We start from the raw sequence: 22,568 nt of genomic DNA on the forward strand, positions 1-22,568 counted from the left end.
AAATCTCATTTTCCATAACTGACAAGCCATACTCTCTTTCAAATCTCCATCTACCCCTCACTTATTTCTATTTTTATATATCTAAATATTATTATATCATATTTCATTCAAATGTTTTTCTAATTTTATTTTCAGTTTTAGCGTTTTGTTATTTTTGTCATACAAATGTCTACAATTACGAATTTATAAATCTATTCTTCTTAGATTGGCTGGTATTTTGAACTGTGAAAAACTACTTCAGAAATCTAAAAAAATGTGTTATCCTGTTACGTGTTCTACTGCCAGGTACCTAATACAATTTCCTCATTTAATTTTCATAAAGCTAATCATGCATTACTGAACATCTTAAAGAACTACCTAGTATAGTTATTATTTTAAATCAGACAAATATCATTCTCTGAGTCCTTTAGAACTCCCTAATGGAAATTTCACCATGATTATACATCAGAGTATTATGGTTTAATTAATTTATTAATTTTAGAAAAGCTTTAAATAAAAAATATGTATGCAAAAGGAGAGAAAATATAGTTAATAAATTAGGAAAAAGTCAACAATCAAAAAATAAGTCCAACAAAAACCTCCATCTGTTAAGATTTACCCATGTCATATAAGAGAATCTAAAAAAATTATTAACATAGGGCATTATTTTAGATTACTATAATTATAATTTTATAATCCTAATAAACTAGAATAGAAAATTCAGTAGACACCTGCAAACATAGATACATATCAACAAAATGTAGAGAACAAAATTGTCACTGTAGCATTTTCATAATCCTATGAGAAAAGGAAAAACAAAAATGTTTAATTATCAAATCTAGCATTATAATAAATATACAGAGATATACAAAAATACAGTTACTGTATAAAGTAAGAAAAAATAAGGAAGCTCAGTATATGCTATTAATGCTAAGATATAGTTTTACATTAAAAACAGTTGGTGCAAAAAAAAAAGTATGTACACTATACATTCATCTGTGTAAAAAGACATGGCATATTTGTATTCCCTATATTGAGTATCTCTGGGAAAATAGCCAAAAACCTGATAATGCAGATTCCCAAGGGAAAAGGCTGCAATGAAGTTTTGCCTATAACCACTTTTGTGTAGTTAGAAGTATGAATGTATTAGCAATATTTTAAAAGCTAATAAAAAAATCACTGGGATGCTGGCATCTTAATAGAATACACAACAGTTAAGAATCTATTGCTCCACTCCTAACAATGACAAAATACAAAGAAATAAAAATGAACTAAACTCCAAAAAGTAACTATCCTTTTGTAGAAGAGAACAGACCCTCAGCTATTTTTATCCCCAGAAGAGCTACAACTAATGACTCTTGAAAACATTACGCTAATAAAAGAAATCATTGCAAAACGCTACATATTACATGATATCATGATTCCAATTACATGAAATGGTGAGAAAGGCCAAATCTGTAGAGACAGAGAATAGATAAATAATTGTCTAAATTTGGAAAATCTGGTGGCTGGTAATAGGTAGAGGATTTCTTTTTAGGGATGATCACAATAAAAATTGTGATGATGGCCTGACTCTGAATGTATTAAAAGCCAAGGGATTGTACATTACGATGGGTCAACTGTATAGTCTGTGAATTGTAGTGTTATAACCCTAATCTACCTAATAACCCTAATTAGTGTTACTTTTCAGATTTAAGAACCGTGTAGAATGTATAGAACTATACAGAATTAAACCAGAGAATGGACACAAGACAGTTTCGTTGAAGAAATTAGAAACAGAAGATTACTGTGACTTCAACTTGCTCTCAAATTCAGAAAAACAAAGAAAAAGTGGGAGAAATGCAAATGTAATACAACTCTAAGAATCACAGAATCTAGGAGAATGATGAACAGGAATTCTTGTATTACTCTTACAGTTTTTCTATTAGTATCATTTTATTTCAAAATAAAAGAATGATTCTCTCTTCTTTCACACATAACCACACACAGAGCAACATGTACAACCCAGCAAAGAATGACTTTCTAGTAATTTACATTTTTAGTATTAAGCTTTTACGTTTGTTTCAAACATTTATATGTGCATTCTAACAGAAATTGACCCAAAATATTTTGTCTTAACTATAAACAGATTATACTACTGATTTCCATTCTTAGGACTATTGCTTGCTAGTCATCAAAGAAATGATATTAATTTTTTGCATACTGATCTGATATCCAATAATTTTAGCAAAGTTCCTATTAAATTCTGATAGAAAAACGTTCAAGACTCTCTTAGACTTTCCTAGATCACAGCATTAGCAATCTGAAAGTGTTATTACTTCTTCTTTTCTAGCACTGTCATTAACTATATCTTACACTCACCAAACATCAAAAAATGGTAAATAATTATGATAGTAGATATCATACTTTTTCCTGACTTTAATAAAAATGGTTTCACCATTTAAAATGATGTTTCATAAAGTCTTTATCATATTCAGACTTTTATTATATACATTTTTTACTCAGAGTTTTCTTAGGGCTGGCTGCAAAACTTTATCACAATATTCTTTCTACATTTATTGATACCTTCATATGATTTTTCTGTTTTTAACTTATTGATATATTTTATAGGTAAATATCTTAATATTAAACCACTTTGGACTCTGTACATAAATTCTAATTGATCACACTACATAACTTTTTCATTATGTTGTTAAATTGTCAGTTCAAGTTTTAGTTAGAACTCTGTACCCATATTCTTAAATGAAATTGGTCTTCTACAGTTTATTTTTCCAGTATCTTCTTCATGTTGTGACAGCTATATAACACGTACTGGGAGTACATCTTTTTTAATGCACCAGAAAAACATAAGCAACATTTGAATTATCTGCTCTTAACATTTTCCAAAGAACCCAGATGGTGCTTTTTCAAATTTTTTTTTTAATTCTTAGCAAATATTTTTGTCAAATCTTCTACTTCACCTTAGGTGTACATTTTGGTAATTTATATACCACAACACCATTAATTTCCTCTATGAAATCACATTTGTTACACATATTCAGGGGCAACTGCCAAGAAAAGCAGTGGTCTCATGATGGGTCTGTCACTTGTTCCCCCTGTGAAGATTCACAAAGAAAGCTGTATGCTCATTTTCTCATCTACAAAGAATAGCATGTCCACAAACCCCTAGGGTAGATAAACTTCATGCCTCTGTGTTTCAGCTTCTCCCTAGAACCTGGAAGATCTTATCTCTACCACAGCAGTTTTCATTTCTGCTTGGTTATCATTTCTGGTTAACTAGCTCTGCCTTGCCCAGAGAAGGCACAAGTCCTTCCCTAATTCACTTTATTGGAAAACTACCAGAGCCAAAACCTGCTCACATGGTTAAGATGAGGTCACCCAAACAGAGAAGCTGCCATGAGCACCTTGTGGATAAAATGGAGTTGAGATTAGAGGGCCATGCAGACTTGTAATATCTTTCCAGAATCGCTCAAGACTCTCAAAAATTAATTTTTAATTTTTTGATGATATATGTTTGCTTAGACCATCTCACCTGTGGAGTTTCCCATGATTACCACTAAAAATGGCAATTTGCTCACCCCAACCGTATGTTTAACCTACCTCAAATTCTGCGTGTCTGTGAATATCCTCTGCTCGTTGCCTGCTCAGGATAAATTCAGCTTCATTTGCTACTCTTACAAGATGATCCTTCATTGTTTGGCTAAGCAACCTATAAAGAGATTAATATTGTCAAATAAGTAAATGTGCACATACAGAAAACATACGATTGTTCCCTGCTCAAAGTTGATGTATCTTGTTATTTGGAGAAGGAAAGAATGTTTACACTCCTCTTCTGTTATCATACCCATGAAGTACCATTATTTCACACTAAATAATTAAAGGATATAATAGGAAAAGTTATCCTTCTGCCAAAGACAGAATAGCTTTTATCCAAGAAAAACAACTAAAACTACTGGATAAAATTCATGTTTTAACCTTTTGAAAGGTACTGGAGAATTTACAAGGCAGCCACAATTTAAGGAGAAGAAAGCATAGAGAAGACATTCACCATGACTTTTTTCATTGTACCATTTACTTTCCATAGGTGGAACTAGAAAAGCTAAATAGGGATATTATCAGTCTTACAGAACTACTGAGACAAAAATTAAATGTTATGACCTGTCAAGGTGGAAGGATTCTAGTAGATTATCCAGGCCTACAGAAGGAAAACAAGTATACCATTGGAGAAATAGACCAGTCTTCAAAAATACTAAAACAGACTCTCAAACAAAATTATACTGATTTATACATAAGTGGAAGCCAAAACGCTGAACAAAAATTTCAGAATCTCACGAGGTGAGGAGAAAAAGAAACAGAAATACCAAAGCAGCAGAACTATATTCCAGGCAAACTGGAAATAGGGCAAACTCTCATAAAGATTGAAAAACTCCAGCTCTGGGGCATACGGGTAGCTCAGCTGGTTGAGGGCCTGATTTGACCCAGGATATGACCTCTTGGTTTGTGAATCCATGCCTAATATCAGGCTCACTGCTGTCAGCCTGTCACCCTAGAGCCCACTTCAGATCCTCTGTCCCCCTCTCTTAGCCCCTCCCCAGGTTGTACTCTCCCCCCCAAAATTTTTTTTTTAAAAAGCCCTGTATCTTGAATCAGCTCGGTCTTAAATTAACATAATCAGCACCTAATCTAACTGCTAATCAAAAACCAAAAGGAAATCTGTAGAAGAAGATATTATCACATAGAGACTTATATTTATCACTACAATTTTAAATATAATTTCCAACAATCACTATGTCTCCAACAGTAAATTAATGAAAATCAAATAGAAGTCAACTCAGAAAATCAAGAAAGTAAAACTTCGTATCTAAACACGGAAATAGGGGTCCCCAAGTGGTTCAGTCAGGTTTACCAATTTACTAAACTCAAATAAAGAAGTAAACGACCAAAGAATAGGTCAATTACAGCTAAACAGAAGCATGGTAAGAAAAATGATGAAAATTTGATAAAATAAATAACAGACATACAGAACATCGTAAAAATGTCTAACATAAGTGTATCTGTAGTAAAGAAAGTAGTCAAATAATTAAAAAAGACCAATACTTGAAGAGTTAATAGGCAACATTTTTTTTTGAAAACTGGGGAGAGACACCTGGGTGGCTCAGTCAGTTAAGCATCTGACTCTTAGTTTCAGCTCAGGTCATGGTCTCACAGTTTCATGGGTTTGAGCCCCATGTTGGACTATGTGCTTACAGTGCAGAGCCTGCTTAGGATTTTCTCTCTCCCTTGGTCTCTGCCCCTCCTCCACTCATGCAGTCTCTGTCTCTCTCAAAATAAATAAATAAGCTTTCAAAAGAGAGAGAGAGGGAAAAAAAAAAAAAAACTGGGGTAAAAACCATTAAGCCACAGAGTGATATGTATGGCTACAAAATCCAAGTGCTACAAACTCCAAGCAGGATCAAAGGATACCGCATCTATTCATATCATATAAGTGTCAAAGGAAAAAAATCTTAATAGCAGGCAGAGGGAGAGAAAAAGTGGAATAGGCAAGGACATCTACTTGCTTTCAAAAGAGCATGAAGAAGACTAATGGAAGTCAGGTAAGAATGCAATGATCTCTTTTACGTGCCACATAAAAATAGCAGCTAACTAAGAATTCTACATCCAAAAAACATCTTTTAATAATGAAAATGAAAGCATCCAGAAATATACCACATGAAGAATCTATTTTCTGAACTCTTTTTATCTGCCAAGAAACAAAGACTACCAAAAGAATTCAACTGTCACAAATCCTCTCCACTGAGGATTGTGAAGTTGCATAACCAGGGAAGAATGACTCTTAGTACCCAGAAACTTAAAAAGTCAGCACCTGGGTAGGAAATTGCCTAACGGGGCATTGTCATAAAACTATCTTGTCTCCTAAAGGTCCATTTATCTTTCCTAAAAGTCATTTGTTTTCCCCTAAGTGCCCTTCTTCCTTCCCCCTTACATATTAAGATGGTATAAAGCCTCAAAATTTAACCTCTTTCTTGAGTCATATTTTTCTATGTATTCTCTCCAACATCCAGGAATTAAACTTGTCTTTTCTCTTGTCAATTTGTCTTTCCTAATTTTGATTCACAGCCCCCACCCTCGCCAAAAAAAAAAACCTAGGAGGATAGGAGAAAAATTTTTCCTCTTGGGTAAGAGCAAAATAAGCATATTTAATGACAGAAAAGAAATTGTCACTAGACAAATGGGTCACTCCCACATTAAACGAAGTTTTTCACACAGAAGGAAAATAATATCAGACTGATGTAACACAAGGCAACAAAAAACAAGAGTGCTTGGGTGGCTCAGTTGGTTAAATGTCCGACTTCCACTCAGGTCATGATCTCATGGTTAGCTCAAGCCTGAAGTAATTTTCAGAATCTGTGTCTCCCCCCCCCTCTCTCTCTCTGCCCAGGCTCTGTCTCTCACTGCTCAGGCTCTGTCTCTCTCTCAAAAATAAAAATGTCTAAAAAAATTTCAAAAAAGAAAAAAGAAAAAATCAACATGAGTAAATCTAGAAAGAATACTAAATGTTTACACCAATTCTAAGAACTTCTAAAATTCAAAAATACCATTATGTTAAAATATATAATACCACTCAAAGAAAGAGAAGGTAAAAGGAATTAGTGTTGCAGGTTCTTTCATTATCCATGAACTGGTGAAAGAACAAATTTATTTAATACGTTAACAACTCTAATACTCATGTTTCAATCTAGGTAACCACTACAGGTATCTAAAACAATGTCAACCAATATGCTAACAGGAAAAAAACTGAATTAAAAAAAAAAAAACATTTAGCTCAAAAGAAGGGAAAAAAGAAAAAAAAACACATAGAGCAAACAGAAAGACACAGACTATAAGAGGATAAGTTTTAACCTAAATACATTAGGAATATATAGAAGGTAGACTTAATGATACAATTACTTTCAAGTAGATTTTTTAAAGTATGCCTTACTGCTTAAACATAACACAATTTCAATAAAAGGTTGCAGAAATGCTGAAAATCATTTTTCAGAGAATAATTAAAAAAATAGTGAAATAAGACTAATGTGTCTTTATTCACATAAGAAAAAGTTAGGGGTGCCTGGGTAGCTAATCAGATAAGTGTCCAACTTCGGCTCAGGTAACAGCCTTACAGTTCTTGAATATGAGCCATACACTGGGGTTTCTGTTGTCAGTGCAGAGCCAGCTTCATATCCTATGTCCTACTCTCTCTTAGCCCCTCCCTTAATCACATACACACTCTCTCTCAAAAATAAACACTTAAAATATATATATAAGAAAAAGATGGCTTTAAGAAACAAAATTAGAGATAAAGAAATAGATACTTCAAATGATAAGATGAATGATCTAGACAGATCGAAATTCAGAATTTTGAGAGTCTGTATTTGTATGTTCCCAGGAATATGACATACTACTAGCTGAAGATACAAAGCTACACCATATTTTAACAGTGTGATTACAAACTTGATAAAGCTGATACTTTTATCACATATATCTGCTAAATGAAGAATGAATATTCTTATCATTTAAATATTGATCTATGCACTAACAGACAAAATGTGGGGTCACAAAGAAATATGTAATAAATTTCAAAGGAAGAAATCATACAGAGTATGTTCTCTGACACAATACAATTAAACTAGAAAAAAAATAGAACATTTTGTGCAAAAACTCTAGAATGGCCTCCAACTTTCCCAACTTTCTGGTATCTTCAGCCTTATGTAATCCTCCTCCTTGGATTTTGTATAGGAGTTACAGCATTCCTCAAAGAATTAAAACATGGCAACATTCAGGAATATCATTTCCATTATTATATTAACTATGATTCAAATTTTCATCTTACTAGCAGACTCTTCCTATTGACTCCTCACCCTGATGGCTTAGCTGATGAAATCAGCCATGTTATAGCCACTCTATGAAGTAGTTCATGGGCCAAGAAGCCAATGCACCCCTCAGACAACCACCAGCAAGGAAGTAAGAATTCAGTCCAGCAACTCACAAAGAACTAAATCACGCCAACATTCAGATGAACTTAGAAATAAATACTTCCCCAGTCAAACATCTAATGACAATGCAGCCTACCAACCCCTTAACTAAAGCCTTTTAAGAGAATGTGAAGCAGAAAGGCCAAACAAGCTATGCTCAGCATCCTAAATAACAGAGACTATGAGACAATAAAAGTTTGTTGCTTTTAGGCCAAATCCTGCTAATATTGTTGACACAGCAATATATAATAACATTTCTTCCCATTAATATTTGAAAATAAAGGAATGTACCTCTGAATAAACCATGCACCAAAGTAAACGTGAAAATGGAAATTAGAAAATGCTTTGAATAAAAGATAATGAAAACAAAAAAATTAAAAAGTGGGATTTTGCTAAACCAATGCATGGAGAGAAATGTATACACTAAATAAATTGATACACTAAATTTACACACTAAATAAATACAAAAGAAGGAAGAAACTCTGAAAATAAATTATCTAAGTACAAAACCAAAAAAATAAGATGGACATAACAGAAAATTAAATACACTGATATTAAATAACAAATAAATTAAACATGAAATAAAAATTAACTTTAAAAAATCAATAAATTTAAGATCTTTCAAAAGCTCCAAAAGAATATAAACAATTAAAATTAATAACTGAAGTCAGAAAGATCACTAGATCAAGTGATCTAGATTACTACAAGTGACACACAAAATATACAAAAATCAATTATACTCTATTTAATAGTTACCTAAAAGCCAAAGTAATTCTTAAGTACTATTTTGTTTTTTTGTGTTTTTTTTTATATTTTTATTTATTTCTAGGAGAGAGAGAGACAGCGTGAGCAGGGGAGGGTCAGAGAGAGAGGGAGACACAGACTCTGAAATAGGCTCCAGGCTCTGAGCTGGCAGTCAGCACAGAGCCCGACGCAGGGCTTGAACCCACGAACCGCGAGATCATGACCTAAGCAAAAGTCGGATGCTTAACCGACTAAGCCACCCAGGCGTCCCTCTTAAGTACTACATTGAAAAGGATTAAAAATCATCAAAAGATGTAGGAACTAACTATGATATAATTCTATATATAAACAAAAAGAATGCTAAGAGAAGTTAAAGAACACTTAAAGAAATTAAGGAAGGACCATACAATGTTCATGAAAATAAATGGCTCAATATTGTAAAGATATGAATTATCTACAAAGTCATATATAGTGTACAGTTGTATAGCTATAACAAATCTCAATCAAAATTCTACCAGGTCTTTTGCAGAATTTGACAAACTTATTCTAACAGTTATACAAAAATGTCAAGAACAAAGGATAGCTGGGACATTCTTGAAGAACAGAAGGAAACAGGAGGGATAATAACAATCATAATCATAAGAAAAGACAAATACCACCAAATATTAAGATCTATAATATTGATGTATTAATTAAGACAGTGTAGTAGCAGGGCAATCAGATGAACAGACCAATGAACCAGAAAAGAACATTGAGAAACAGACCCAGATTTAAGATAAAGTTATTTTGCAGGAAGGAGGAAGAAGATGGGATTTTTCAATAATTAGGTATGAATCAATCACATAAACAAAATTAACCATGACGTCTATCTCAGATCATAACAAACAAATGAATTCCAAAAGGATCATAGACAATTCCTAAACACTTCTAGAAACTTTCATAAGATCACATAAAATAGTATCTTCATGACTTAAAGATTTCTTGAAAAACCATAAAATACAACATGAAGAAAAATACTGATAAACTGGACTTCTTTAAAATAAAAGATCTGTGCTTATGAAAGCCACCATTAAGAAAATGAAAAGGCAAAGCCAGCATCACTTTGATTCTCAAAAAGGACAGAGACCCAGCAAAAAAAGAGAACTAAAGGCCAATATCCTTGATGAATACAGATGCAAAAATACTCACCTAGATAATTGCAAATCGAATTCAACACCATATAAAAAGAATTATCTACCATGATCAAGTGGGATTCCTTCCTGGGTTACAGGACTGGTTCAATATTCACAAATCAATCAATGTGATACATCACATTAACAAAATGTGATAAAAACCATATGATCCTGTCGACAGATGCAGAAAAAGCATTTAAAAAATACAGCATCCTTTCTTAATAAAAACCCTCAAGAGAGTCAGGATAGAATGAACTTACTTAAACATCATAAAAGCCATTTATAAAAAGCCCACAGATAATATCATCCTCAACTGGGAAAAACAGAGCTTTCGCCCTGAGATCAGGAACACGACAGTGATGTCCACTCTCACCACTGTGGTTTAACACAGTGCTGAAAGTCCTAGCATCAGCAATCAGACAACAAAAGGAAATAAAGGCATCAGAACTGACAAAGATGAAGTCAAACTTCCACTTTTCACAATGACATGATACTTTACATGGGAAACCTGACAGACTCCACCAGAAGCCTACTAGAATTGATCCATGAATTCAGCAAAGTTACAGGGTACAAAATCAACATACAGAAATCAGTTGCATTTTCAAACACCAATAATCAAGCAACAGAGAGAGAAATCAAGAAACTGATCCCATTCACAAATGCACAAAAAACCATAAAATACCTAGGAATAAACCTAACCAAAGATATAGGAGATCTGTATGATGAAAACTATAGAAAACTTATGAAGGAAATTGAAGAAGACACAAAGAAATGGAAATACATTCCATGCTCATGGATCGGAAGAATACATATTGTTAAAATGTCATGACTACCCAAAGCAATCTACACATTCAATGCAATCCCAATCAAAATCACACGAGCATTCTTCTCAAACCTAGGACAAACTATCCTAACATTTGTATGGAACCACAGAAGACTCCAAATAGCCAAAGTAATATTGAAGAAGAAAACCAAAACGGGAGGCATCACCATCCCAGACTTTAGCCACTAATACAAAGCTGTCCTCATCAAGACAGTATGGTATTGGCACAAAAAAAGACACACAGACCAATGGAATAGAATGGAGAACCCAGAAATGAACCCACAAATGTATGGCCAATTAATCTTTGATAAAGCAGGAAAGAGTATCGAATGGAAAAAAGACAGCCTCTTTAATAGATGGTCCAAGGAAAGTGGACACCAACCTGCAAAAGAATGCAACTAGATCACTTTCTTACATCATACACAAAAATAAACTCAAAATGGATTAAGGACCTGAATGTGAGACCAGGAAACCATCAAAACCCTAGAGGAGAAAGCAGGAAAAAACCTCCTTGACCTCCACCGCAGCAATTTCTTACTTGACACATCCCCAAAAGCAAAAGAATCGAGAGCAAAATTGAACTACTGGGACCTCATCAAGATAAAAAGCTTCTGCACAGCAAAGGAAACAATAAAACTAATATGCAACTGACGGAACGGGAAAAGATAGTTGCAAATGACATATCAGATAAAGCGCTAGTATACAAAATCTATAAGGAACTCACCAAACTCCACACCGAAAAAACAAACAATCCAGTGAAGAAATGGGCAGAAGACATGAACAGACACTTCTCCAAAGAGAACATCCAGATGGTCAACAGACATATGAAACGATGCTCAGCATCCCTCCTCATCAGGGAAATAAAAGTCAAAACCACAATGAGATACCACCTCATGCCCGTCAGAGTGGCTAAAATGAACAAATTGAGAGACTCTAGATGCTGGCGTGGATGTACAGAAACGGGCATGCTCCTACACTGTTGTTGGGAATGTAAACTGGTGCAGCCCCTCTGGAAAACAGTGTGGAGGTTCCTCAAAAAATTAACAATAGAACTCCCCTATGACCCAGCAGTAGCACTGCTAGGAACTTATCCAGGGGATTCAGAAGTGCTGATGCACAGGGGCATGTGTACCCCAATGTTCATAGCAGCACTTTCAACAAAAGCCAAATCAGGGGTGCCTGGGTTGCTCAGTCCGTTAAGCATCCGACTTCAGCTCATGTTATGATCTCACAGTTCGGGGGCTTGAGGCCCACATCAGGTTCTGTGCTGACAGCTAGCTCAGAGCCTGAAGCCTGCTTCAGATTCTGTGTGTGTGTGTGTCTCTCTCTCTGATCCTCCCCTGCTCACACTCTCTCTCTCTCTCTCAGAAATAAATAAAACATTTTAAAAAATTTAAAAACAACAATAGCTAAATCAGGGAAACAGCCTAAATGTCCATCAACTGATGAATGGATCAAGAAGATGTGGTTTATCTATACAATGGGATACTACATGGCAATGAGAAAGAATGAAATGGTCATTTGTAGCAATGTGGATACAACTCGAGGGTATTATGCTAAGTGAAATAAGTCAGGCAGAGAAGGACAGATACCGTATGTTTTCACTCATAAGTGGGACAGGAAAAACTTAACAGAGGATCATGGGGGAGGGGAAGGGGAAAAATACTTGGGGAGGAGGGAGGCAAACAATGAGAGACTCTTGAATACTAAGAACAAACTGAGGGCTGTTGGGGGAGGGGGAGAGGAGAAGGGGGGTGATGGGCATGGAGGAGGGCACTTGTTGGGATGAGACCTGGGTGTTATGTGGAAAACAACTTGACAATAAGCTATAAAAGAAAGAAAAAAAGAAAATTAAAAGGCAAACTTTAGAAAGGGAGAACACATTTGGAACACTTATAGTCTACAAGGAAGTTATATTCTTAAGGATACCAAAAATTCTTACAAATAAAGAAAAGGCAATAACCGTATTTCTTAAAAAATGAACAAAGTATACGAATAAGCTCTTCACAAAAGATTCCCAAAAGGCAAATAAATTCATGGAAAGGTGCTCAAGATTACTAGTCATCAAGGAAATACAAATAAAACCATAAGCTATACTATATCCCACCAGAATCACTTTTTTAAAAAAAGAAAAAAAAAGGTTATTTCAAACATTGGAAAGAAAATTAAGTAACAGTGAGTCTCATCATCACCAAATATATGAAAAAATGTTTACAACAACTTTATTTATAATAGACAACAATATCAACTCCTCAGATGTCCCCTAGGAGTAAAATGGATTTTTAAAATAGAATATTCATATAATAAAATACTGAGCAATATCAAAAAGAAACAACTAATGCTGTACACAACAAAATTAATTTCACTAACATATTGGGCAAAAGTACAAAAGAATGTATACTACATAAGTCATCCGGGTTAGAAATTTTCTTAAAACCCATCTATGGTATTAGGGGTACCTGGGTGGCTCAGTTGGCTAAGCATATGACTTCTGATTTAGGTTCAGATCATTATCTCACAGTTTGTGAGTTCAAGCCCCACATCAGGCTCCCCACTGACACTGGGGTGCCTGTTTAGGATTCTTCCTCTCCTTCTCTCACTGCCCCTCTCCTGCTCATGTTTTCTCTCTCTCTCTCAAAATGATAAAATAAAACTTAAAAAAAAAAACTCATCTATGCTATTAGAAAGCAAGAGTTTAAGACATGGCTACCTTCAGTGCTACTTAAGCCCTCTCCATGTAATGACTCATATGGAACTTTAGTAATGATGACAAGGTTTAAAACATCCTAGCAAAATACCTTGGATATATAAACAATTGACCCATTCTGACGAATGCTTCCAAAACACCAATTCGGCTACCATGAAACTGATAGGATGATTCATTTCATATAAGTAAGATGCTTCTGTAACATGTCTGTTATGTATAGGTCTTCAAAACTCCTTTCTTTAAAAGGAATTGGAGGGGCACCTGGGTGGCTCAGTTTAGTGTCTAACTCTTGATTTCAGTTCAGGTCTTGGTCTCATGGTTTGTGAGATCAAGCCCCTTGTGAGGCTCTGTGCTATTAGCTTGGGATTCTCTCTCTCCCACTCTCTCTCTCTTCCCTTGCCCCACTAATGCACCTATACATGCTCACTTGCAGGCTCTCTCTCTCTCTCAAAATAAATAAACTTTTTTAAAAAAAGGAACTGGAAAGAAAGGTTAGGTAGGTAGCTAGGATTATGTTTTCAATATAATAGCAAAAATGAATAAACTGCAACTAGACAGTGCCTACCTACAAAAGTTAAACTCAGCAATAGCCATCAATGATGGCATGTCTATGATGGACCCATGCTCATTTCATGGGGTACATGCATTGATACCAATATTTTAATCAAAATGTCAATAAAATATGCATAGACTGATAAAAAGCAGTGATTACACTCCTAGTAAATTGCCATACAAACCCTCTTAGTAAATTGCCACAAGTGCAGAAAAACTTGTGTGTACAAGGAATCTCACCAAAACACTGCTTATAAAAGTGAAAAACTGTAAGAACCAAAAGATGCAAACCTATAAGAGAGATTCTTCTGAACTGACAACAAATATATCAGATAATATATATATCTCTCCTACAATATATCTTTAAGGGAGAAAAGAAATTACAAGAATATTATGTACAATATGAGTATGGGAAAAATATGAAAGAAAATACACCAAACTGGACCAATGGACTAAATCTGCCTGCCAATAGTTTTTGTTAATAAAGTTTTATTGGAACAAAGCCATGTCCATTTATTATCTATAGCTGTTCTCATATCATAACTCTACAGTAAGTTGAGCAATAGTAACAGAGACCATATGACCTGAAAACTATAAAATATTTACTATCTGGCCCTTTAAAAACAGTATGCCACCCTATGCTTTAGAAAGGAGGAATGTATGCTTTCCCCCTGTATTTCTCTATTCTTTGAAGTTTTACAATAAGGAGTAATGAAAAGAAAGAAAAAGAGAAGATCTTTAAAGAAAACAGAAAGCTTTCTGCTCTTCTATCACTTTTTACATCTTTCTCTTAAGTTCATACACAGCATTTATAATTTGATTCCAAATCTGTCACAACTTCTCCATTATCCCCAAACTGTCTCCCAGCCACTTTATAAGCTAATACAATGTCTTAAGATTTTTGAGTAAGATTTTTAGGGTATTTTTCAAATACTATTAAACAGTACACATTAAGGCATTACAGATAAAAACAATTCCTAATGCAAGTTTAAAGTCTGCTAATAATAACTTCCTTTGACTCTGCAGATAGAGAAAGGAAGGGCTTTCATGAGTATAAATGTGAAATACTGGTTTGTGCTTCTTAGTTTCTCTCTAGAGACCAAAAACCACATCGTGAATTAACATCAATATATTGTCTCACAGCACTCAAATATTAATTGGATTGATTAGTCAAAGGTACACCAACCTCCCAGTCCCCAACCAACCTCAAAGTTATTCTCATCTCCTCCCTCTTCCCTGTCACCTTCCTACATGCCCCTAATTAATCAGCAAATACTGTCAGTATTTCCTATGTAGTATTTTCAGGTTTAATTAATGTATTTCAAAGTCAATATCCTAAAAACCATTTCATTTACACTATAATGGAATATAACTTTGGAGTAAATTGCTCTGATCTTTTAACATGTCTGTATATAATCCCCTCTGTCTTCTGAATCACTGTCAAATATCTGTGCAACGTCTCCTATACAATAAAGATTAGGCTAAACACTGGAGATAAACTTTTCTTATATTTAAGATGCGGAGAAAGACAATACCCTCAGGTTCTTTCCAGCTTTTCATTTAAACCCTTATGTAAGGGCTGTGGTTGACAAACTCTAAGATAATCTCCAATAAATCAAGGGCATCTATCCCACCCTAATGAATCTAATTGGGGCAAAATCTGAGACTTGCTTCCAGGAAACAGAATATTGCAAAGATGAGTGGATAGTCATTCCTTAATTAGGTTACTTTACACAGCAAAGGTGAAGGGATAATCACTCCTGTGATATGTTATATTAGAAGGCTCTGCTTTAGCAGATGGTAGAGATTCTCCAGGTGCCAGATTTTGAGAGAATCATGTGACAAAGTGCTACAGGCAGACTTTAGGAGCTGAGATTAGATGCTGGTGACAGCAAGCAAGAAAATGAAGAACCTCAGTCCTCCAAGTGAAAGAAATTAAATTCTGTCAATAACCATGTAAGCTTAGAAGAGGAATCCAAGTTCCAGAGAGGAACATAGCTAGGCCAACACCTTTACAGACTTGTGAAACTCTAAGTAAAGGATCCAGTTGAGCTGTACCAAAAAACCAGACTTACAAAAATTATAAGACAGGAAATACATGTCATTTTAAGTGCAATGTTTGATAGGATTGAGTTAATAGGTGGAGTACTACGGGGGCCCTTGAGTTTGTATCATTCCTGAAACACAGATGGATCACCATCAAACGATTCTGAAAACCTAAGAAATTGATTTGAGGATTAATGAAACAATTTTCATAATTTGAATCAGAGAACTTGGCAGGTATGTGGTGCAGAGAGGTGAGTTGGGGTAGAGAAAAGTTGCAAAGCCAAGGAAGGTAGAGAGCCATTTTCACTGACAGAGGACAGAGAGAAAAAGAAAAAGAGGGAGAGTGCAGTACATTCGGATCTCTCAAGACAGCACTCCCCCCAAAAGTAGCTAGAGAGTGAAAACACTCACAGGGGACTAGACAAGAAGTCTGTTCCCTAAAACCATTGTTGGGGAGAAAAGAGAGGGTTTCAATACTGCAAGGATTCTATAAACAGTGGAGTGCAGAGTCTGAAGTTTCACAGCTCAGTACCTGGCAGTGCTCTGGTAAAGAAAGTAAGGCAAATCCCCAGGAGCAGACAGCAGGGTCTGAGGGGTCCATGCACCACACAGATCGGATATGTGGTTCCCCTACTTAGTGTGCATTTGGTAGAGACCATATGACCTCCCCACAGGCAAAAGTCACTGTTGACCCTGGAGATCTACCCCATTTACTGATATTGGAACAAAGAGACCAGAGGGCAACAAAACTAGTATTGGCTGTGTGCTGTAATTTAGCATGAACTCTGAGCCTGTGCTACTAGTGATCCTGTGAATATTTTCAGAGACAAGCTGGCACCCAGTCATTGCTCAAGCCCACCCCCAGAGAATCAGTGCAGGTCCAATACATGGGGGTCTCTGAAGTGTGGGGTTTTGAAACACAACCCCATCTGAGATAAAACTCTGTAGGAAGACATTACCTGGCAAGCAGAGAGCTTAGACATATGAGGTAAAGGCAAAAAGTGGACAGAAGCCTGAGACAAAGGTGGGGGGGGGGTTGTTTGATCACATGTCTGTGGGCAAAAAATTCATGCGCCAGAGACTAGAGAGCTAGTTGAAGCCATTTTCACCTCTAGCAAACACACATGTGCATACACAGCAATCGGCCCCAGTGAGCTAAACAGGGCTACCATGTAGAGAATAGAGCTGTTAAACCAAGCCCTGCCCACCTGTACCCTTCAGGCACAGCCTCCAGAAGACCAGTACAAATCTTTTCCACCTGCTTAGTGTACAGACTATAGTGTGTCACAAAGTTTGTTCTACGGGAAACTGGATGAAACTTCATTCGGATTTCATTCTGTTTGGTCGTTGTCTTCTTTGCCTCTGTTTTTATTTATATTATTATCTTTTTCTTTTCCTTTGCTATGGAAAGAGCAAATTTCTTTTACAATATTTTATGCTTTTTGATTTTCTTTATTATTTAAAAAAAAACTGGGGGGAGCTCCTGTGTGGCTTACTCAGTTATGCATCCAACTTTGACTCAAGTCATGATCTTGTAGTTCATGAGTTTGAGCCCTGCATTGAGCATGCTACTCTCAGCATTGAGCACACTTCAAATCTTCTGTCCCCCTCTCTCTCTGTCCCTCCCCTACTCATACTCTCTCTCTCAAAAATAAATAAGAAAAAAAATTTTAACTAAAACTTTTTAAACCTTTTTCCCCCTTTCTTTTTTCTCTTTTCTGTCAAGCTTCTCTCAACAAACAGACTGAAATATACCTAGGATCTAGCTTCCTTAATTTGATTTTGCTTTGTTTTTAATTTTTTTAATTTTTATTTTATTAATTTTTCCTTCCTACAAAATAACAAGAGTAATTTACTCCAAAAGAAAGACCAAGAAGAAAATAATGACTGAGATTTAATCAATGCAGATATAAGTAAGATGTCTGAACTAGAATTCAAAACCACTATTATAAATATACAAGCTAGGGTTGAAAAAAACATAGAAGACACCAAAGAACCCTTTTCTGCAGAGATGAAAGAAGTTAAATCTAATGAGACCAAAATTAAAAATGCTATGCTGAGATGCAATCTTGAATGGATCCCATGACAGCAAGGATGGACAAAGGAGAGCAGTGAATCAGTGATATAGAAGATAAAATTATGGAAAATAATGAAGCAAAAAACAAAAAAGATGGAAATAAAAAGATTATGATATAAGACTCAGAAAACTCAGTGACTTATTAAAGAGAAATAGCGTTAATATCACAGAAGTCACAGAACATGAAGAGTAAGAAAAAAGAGCAGAAGATTTATGTGAGCACACTATAGCTGAAAATTTTTCTAATCTGGGGAAGGAAACAGACTTCAAATTCCAAGAAGAATACAGAACTCCCATTAGATTCAACAAAAACCAACCATCACTAAGCCATATCATAGTCAAATCATAAAATACACAGGCAAGGAAAGAAATATGAAAGCACCTAGAGAAAAAGGCCTTAACATACAACGGAAGACAAATCAGGTACACAGCAGATCTCTCCATAGAAACTTGGCAGGCCAGAAAGGAGTGGTAGGATATATTCAATGTGCTGAATTGCAAAACCATGCACAGCCATGAATCCTTTATCCAGCAAGGCTGTCATTCAAGATGGAAGGAGGGATAAGAGTCTCCCAGACAAGCAAAACTTAAAGGAGTTTGTAAACACTAAACTATTTTTGCAAGCAACTTTAAGGGGGACTCTTTGAATGGAGAAAACATAAACAAAACGGACCAAAAGCAACAAAGACTAGAAAAAACCAAAGAATGTCGCCAGAAACATCAAATCTACAGGCAACAAAATGGCACTAAATTTGTATCTTTCAGTAATCACTCTAAATGTAAATGGACTAAATGCCCCAATTTTGTATCAGAATGGATAAAAAAAAAAAACCACACCCATCTATATGCTGTCTACAGGAGAATCATTTTAGACCTAAAGACACCTGCAGATTCAAAGTAGGGAATGGAAAACCATCTACAATGCTAATGAACGAAAAAAAAAAAAAAAGCCAGAGTAGCTATATTATATCAGACAAATTAGATTTTAAAACAAATACTGTAAAAAGTGATAAAGAAGGGCATTATATCATAATTAAGGGGTATATCCATCAAGAAAACCTAACAAATGTAAATATTATGCCTCTAATTTTGAAGCACCCGAATACATAAATCGGTCAATCAAAAATATAGAGGAACTCAAAGATAATAATACAAAATTGTGGGAAACTTTAACACCTGACTTACAGCAATGGACAAATTATCCAAGCAGAAAATCAATAAGGAAACAATGGCTTTGAATGACACACTGGACTAGATGGATTTAACAGATATACTAAGAAAATTTCATCCTAAAGCAGCAGAACACACATTCTATGTGCACATGGAATATTGTCCAGAAGAGATCACATACTAGGTCAAAAAATCAGCCCTCAACAAGTAGAAAAAAGATCAAGACTATACCATGCATATTTTCAGAACATAATACTATGGAACTTGAAATCGACCACATGAAAAAAACTAGAAACATCACAAATACTTGGAGATTAAAGAACATCCTACTAAAGAATAAATGGGTTAACCAATAAATTAAAGAAGACATAAAAAAGGACATGGAAGCCAATGAAAATAAAGACACAACAGTCCAAAACATCTGGACAGCCATAAGACAGCCATAAGAGGGAAGTATATAGCAATCCATGCTTTCCTAAAGAAGGAAGAAATGTTGCAAATACACAACCTAACCTCATACCTAAAGGGGTTGGAAAAAGAAGAGCAAATAATCCCAAAACAAGCAGCAGAAGAGAAATAATAGTAGAAATCAATGATATCGAAATTTAAAAGGTGGGGGCAGCAAACCTGGGTGGCTCAGTCAGTTAAATGTCTGACTTTACCTCAGTTCATGATCTCATGGATCATTGGTTCCAGCTTTGCATTGGGCTCTGTGCTGACAGCTCAGTCAGAGCCTGGAGCCTGTTTTAGATTTTGGTCTCCCACTCTCTCTGCCCATCCTCTACTCACACTCGTGTGCTCTCTCTAAATCAAAAATAAATAAACATAAAAAAATTAAAAACAAAAATACCGAAACGAAAAAAGTAGAAAAGATCAATGAAACTAGGAGCTGGTTCTTTGAAGAAAATAACAAAACTGATAAACTCTTAGCCAGATTAATCAAAAAGAAAAAGACCCAAATAAACAAAATCACAAATGAAGTAGTTGAGATCAGAACCAATACCACAGAAATACAAACAATAACAAGAGAACATTATAAGCAATTATATGCCAACAAATTGGGAAATCTGAAAGAAATGGATAAATTCTGAGAAACATATAAACTAGCGAAACTGAAATAGAAAGAAATAGAAAATTTGAACAGACACAAAACCAGTAAAGACATTGAATCAGTAATCAAAAATTTTCCAACAAAAAAGAATCCAGGGCCAAATGGCTTCCCAGCAGAAATCTACCAAATATCTAAAGAAGAGTTAATACTATTCTTTTGAAGCTGTCCCAAAAAATAGAAATAGAAGGAAAACTTCCAAACCATTCTATGAAGCCACCATCACCATGATTTCAAAAACAGACAAAGATCCGACTAAAAAGGAGAATTACAGGAGTACCTCGGTGGCTCAGTCAGTTAAGCATCCAACTTCACCTCAAGTCATGATCTCACAGTTCATGGGTTTGAGCCTCACATCAGGCTCTGTGCTGACACATCAGAGCCTGGAGCCTGATTTAGATTCTGTGTCTCTCTTTTCTCTTCCTGTCCCCCACTCGTGCTCTCTCTTTCAAAAATAAACAAACATTTTAAAAATGTTTCTTTTTCAAGAAGAATTATAGACCAATATGCCTGATGAACATAGATGTAAAAATTCTCAACAAGATACCAGCAAATCGAATCCACAAATACATTAAAACACTCATTCACCACAATCAAGTGGAATTTATCCTTGGGCTGCAGGCATGCTTCAGTATCTGCAAATAAGTCAGCATGATACCACATTAGTAAAAGAAAGAATAAGAACCAGATGATCCTTGGGGTGCCTGGGTGGCTCAGTCGGCTGAGCATCTGACTTCGGCTCAGGTCATGATCTCACAGCTCGTGGGTTCGAGCCCCACATCAGGCTCTGTGCTGACAGCTCAGAGCCTGGAGCCTCCTTTCAATTCTGTCTCCCTCTCTCTCTCTCTCTGCTCTTCTCCCACTCGTGATCTCTCACTCTCAAAAATAAATAAAATATTTTAAAAAAATTTAAAAAAAAGAACCACATGATCCTCTCATTGGATGTAGAAAAAGCATTTGACAAAATACAGTATCCTTTCTTGATACAAACTCTCAAGAAAGTAGGCATAAAAAGAACATACCTCAACATCATAAAGCCCTTATATGAAAGACCCACAGCCAATATCATCCTAAATGGGGAAAAACTTTCCCACCAAGGTCAGGAACATGACAGGAATGTCCACTCTCAACACTATTAATTAATACAGCACTGAAACCCCTAGCTTCAGCAGTCAGACAATAAAAAAGAAATAAAAGTCATCCAATTTGACAACGAAGAAGTCAAACTTTCACTCTTCACAGAAGACCTGATACTCTATTTGGAAAACCCAAAAGACTCCACCACAAAAACTGCTAGAACTGATGCATGAATTCAACAAGTTGTAGGATATAAAATCAATGTACAGAAATCAGTTACATTTCTATCCACCAAAAAAGGAGCAGAAAAAGAAATCAAGAATCAATCCCATTTACAGTTGTACCAAAAACCATAAAATAACTAGGAATAAACCCAACTAAAGAGATATAAGATCTCTATTTTGAAAACTACAGAAAGTTTATAAAAGAAATTGAAGACAAAAAAATGAAAAAAACATTTCACATTCATGGACTGAAAAACAAATATTGTTAAAATCTCTATACCACCCAAGGCAATCTACACATTCAACGTAATCCCTATCAAATTAACACCAGCATTCTTCACAGAGCTAGAAGAAACAATTCTAAAATGTGTATGGAACCAGAAAAGGCCCCAAATAGCCAAAGTAATGTTGAAAAAGAAAACGAAAGCTGGAGGCATCACAATTCCGAACTTCAAGCTGTACAGAGCTGTAATCATGAAGACAGTATGGTGGTGCAGTGCCTAGGTGGCTTACTCGTTTGAACATCCGACTCTTGATTTTTGGCTCAGGTCATGTTCTCACAGTTTGTGCCATCAAGTCTCACATCAGGCTCTGTGCTGTCAGCACAGATGGGAATCTCTCCCTCTACCCCTTCCCCTCCATCTCTCAAAATAAATAAATAAACTTTTTAAAAAAAGTATGGCACTGGCACAGAAACAAACACATACATCAATGTAATAGAAGGGAAAACCCAGAAATGGACCCACAGTGTAGGGCAACTAATCTTTGACAAAGCAGGAAAGAACATCTAATGGAAAAAAGATAGTCTATTCAGCAGATGGTGCTGGGAAAACTGGAAAGCGACATCCACAAGAATAAACCTGGACCACTATCTTAC

At 35.4% G+C, this 22,568-nt stretch overlaps 1 protein-coding gene across 6 annotated transcripts in view; it reads right to left on the bottom strand.

Moving 5' to 3' along the window:
• LRBA (LPS responsive beige-like anchor protein) overlaps nt 1-22,568 on the bottom strand; it is a 720,310-nt gene that overhangs the window by 416,482 nt on the left and 281,260 nt on the right. For all 6 annotated transcript variants that reach the window (XM_077770789.1, XM_077770783.1, XM_077770775.1 and 3 more), the window contains one exon: nt 3,580-3,688. In XM_077770789.1, the coding sequence (XP_077626915.1) occupies nt 3,580-3,688 (109 nt within the window). The remainder of the gene's footprint in view (nt 1-3,579; nt 3,689-22,568) is intronic.

This window comes from Crocuta crocuta, unplaced genomic scaffold (assembly GCF_008692635.1).
Source record: "Crocuta crocuta isolate KB4526 unplaced genomic scaffold, BGI_CrCroc_1.0 scaffold345, whole genome shotgun sequence".
In the NCBI taxonomy this organism is placed as follows: domain Eukaryota; kingdom Metazoa; phylum Chordata; class Mammalia; order Carnivora; family Hyaenidae; genus Crocuta; species Crocuta crocuta.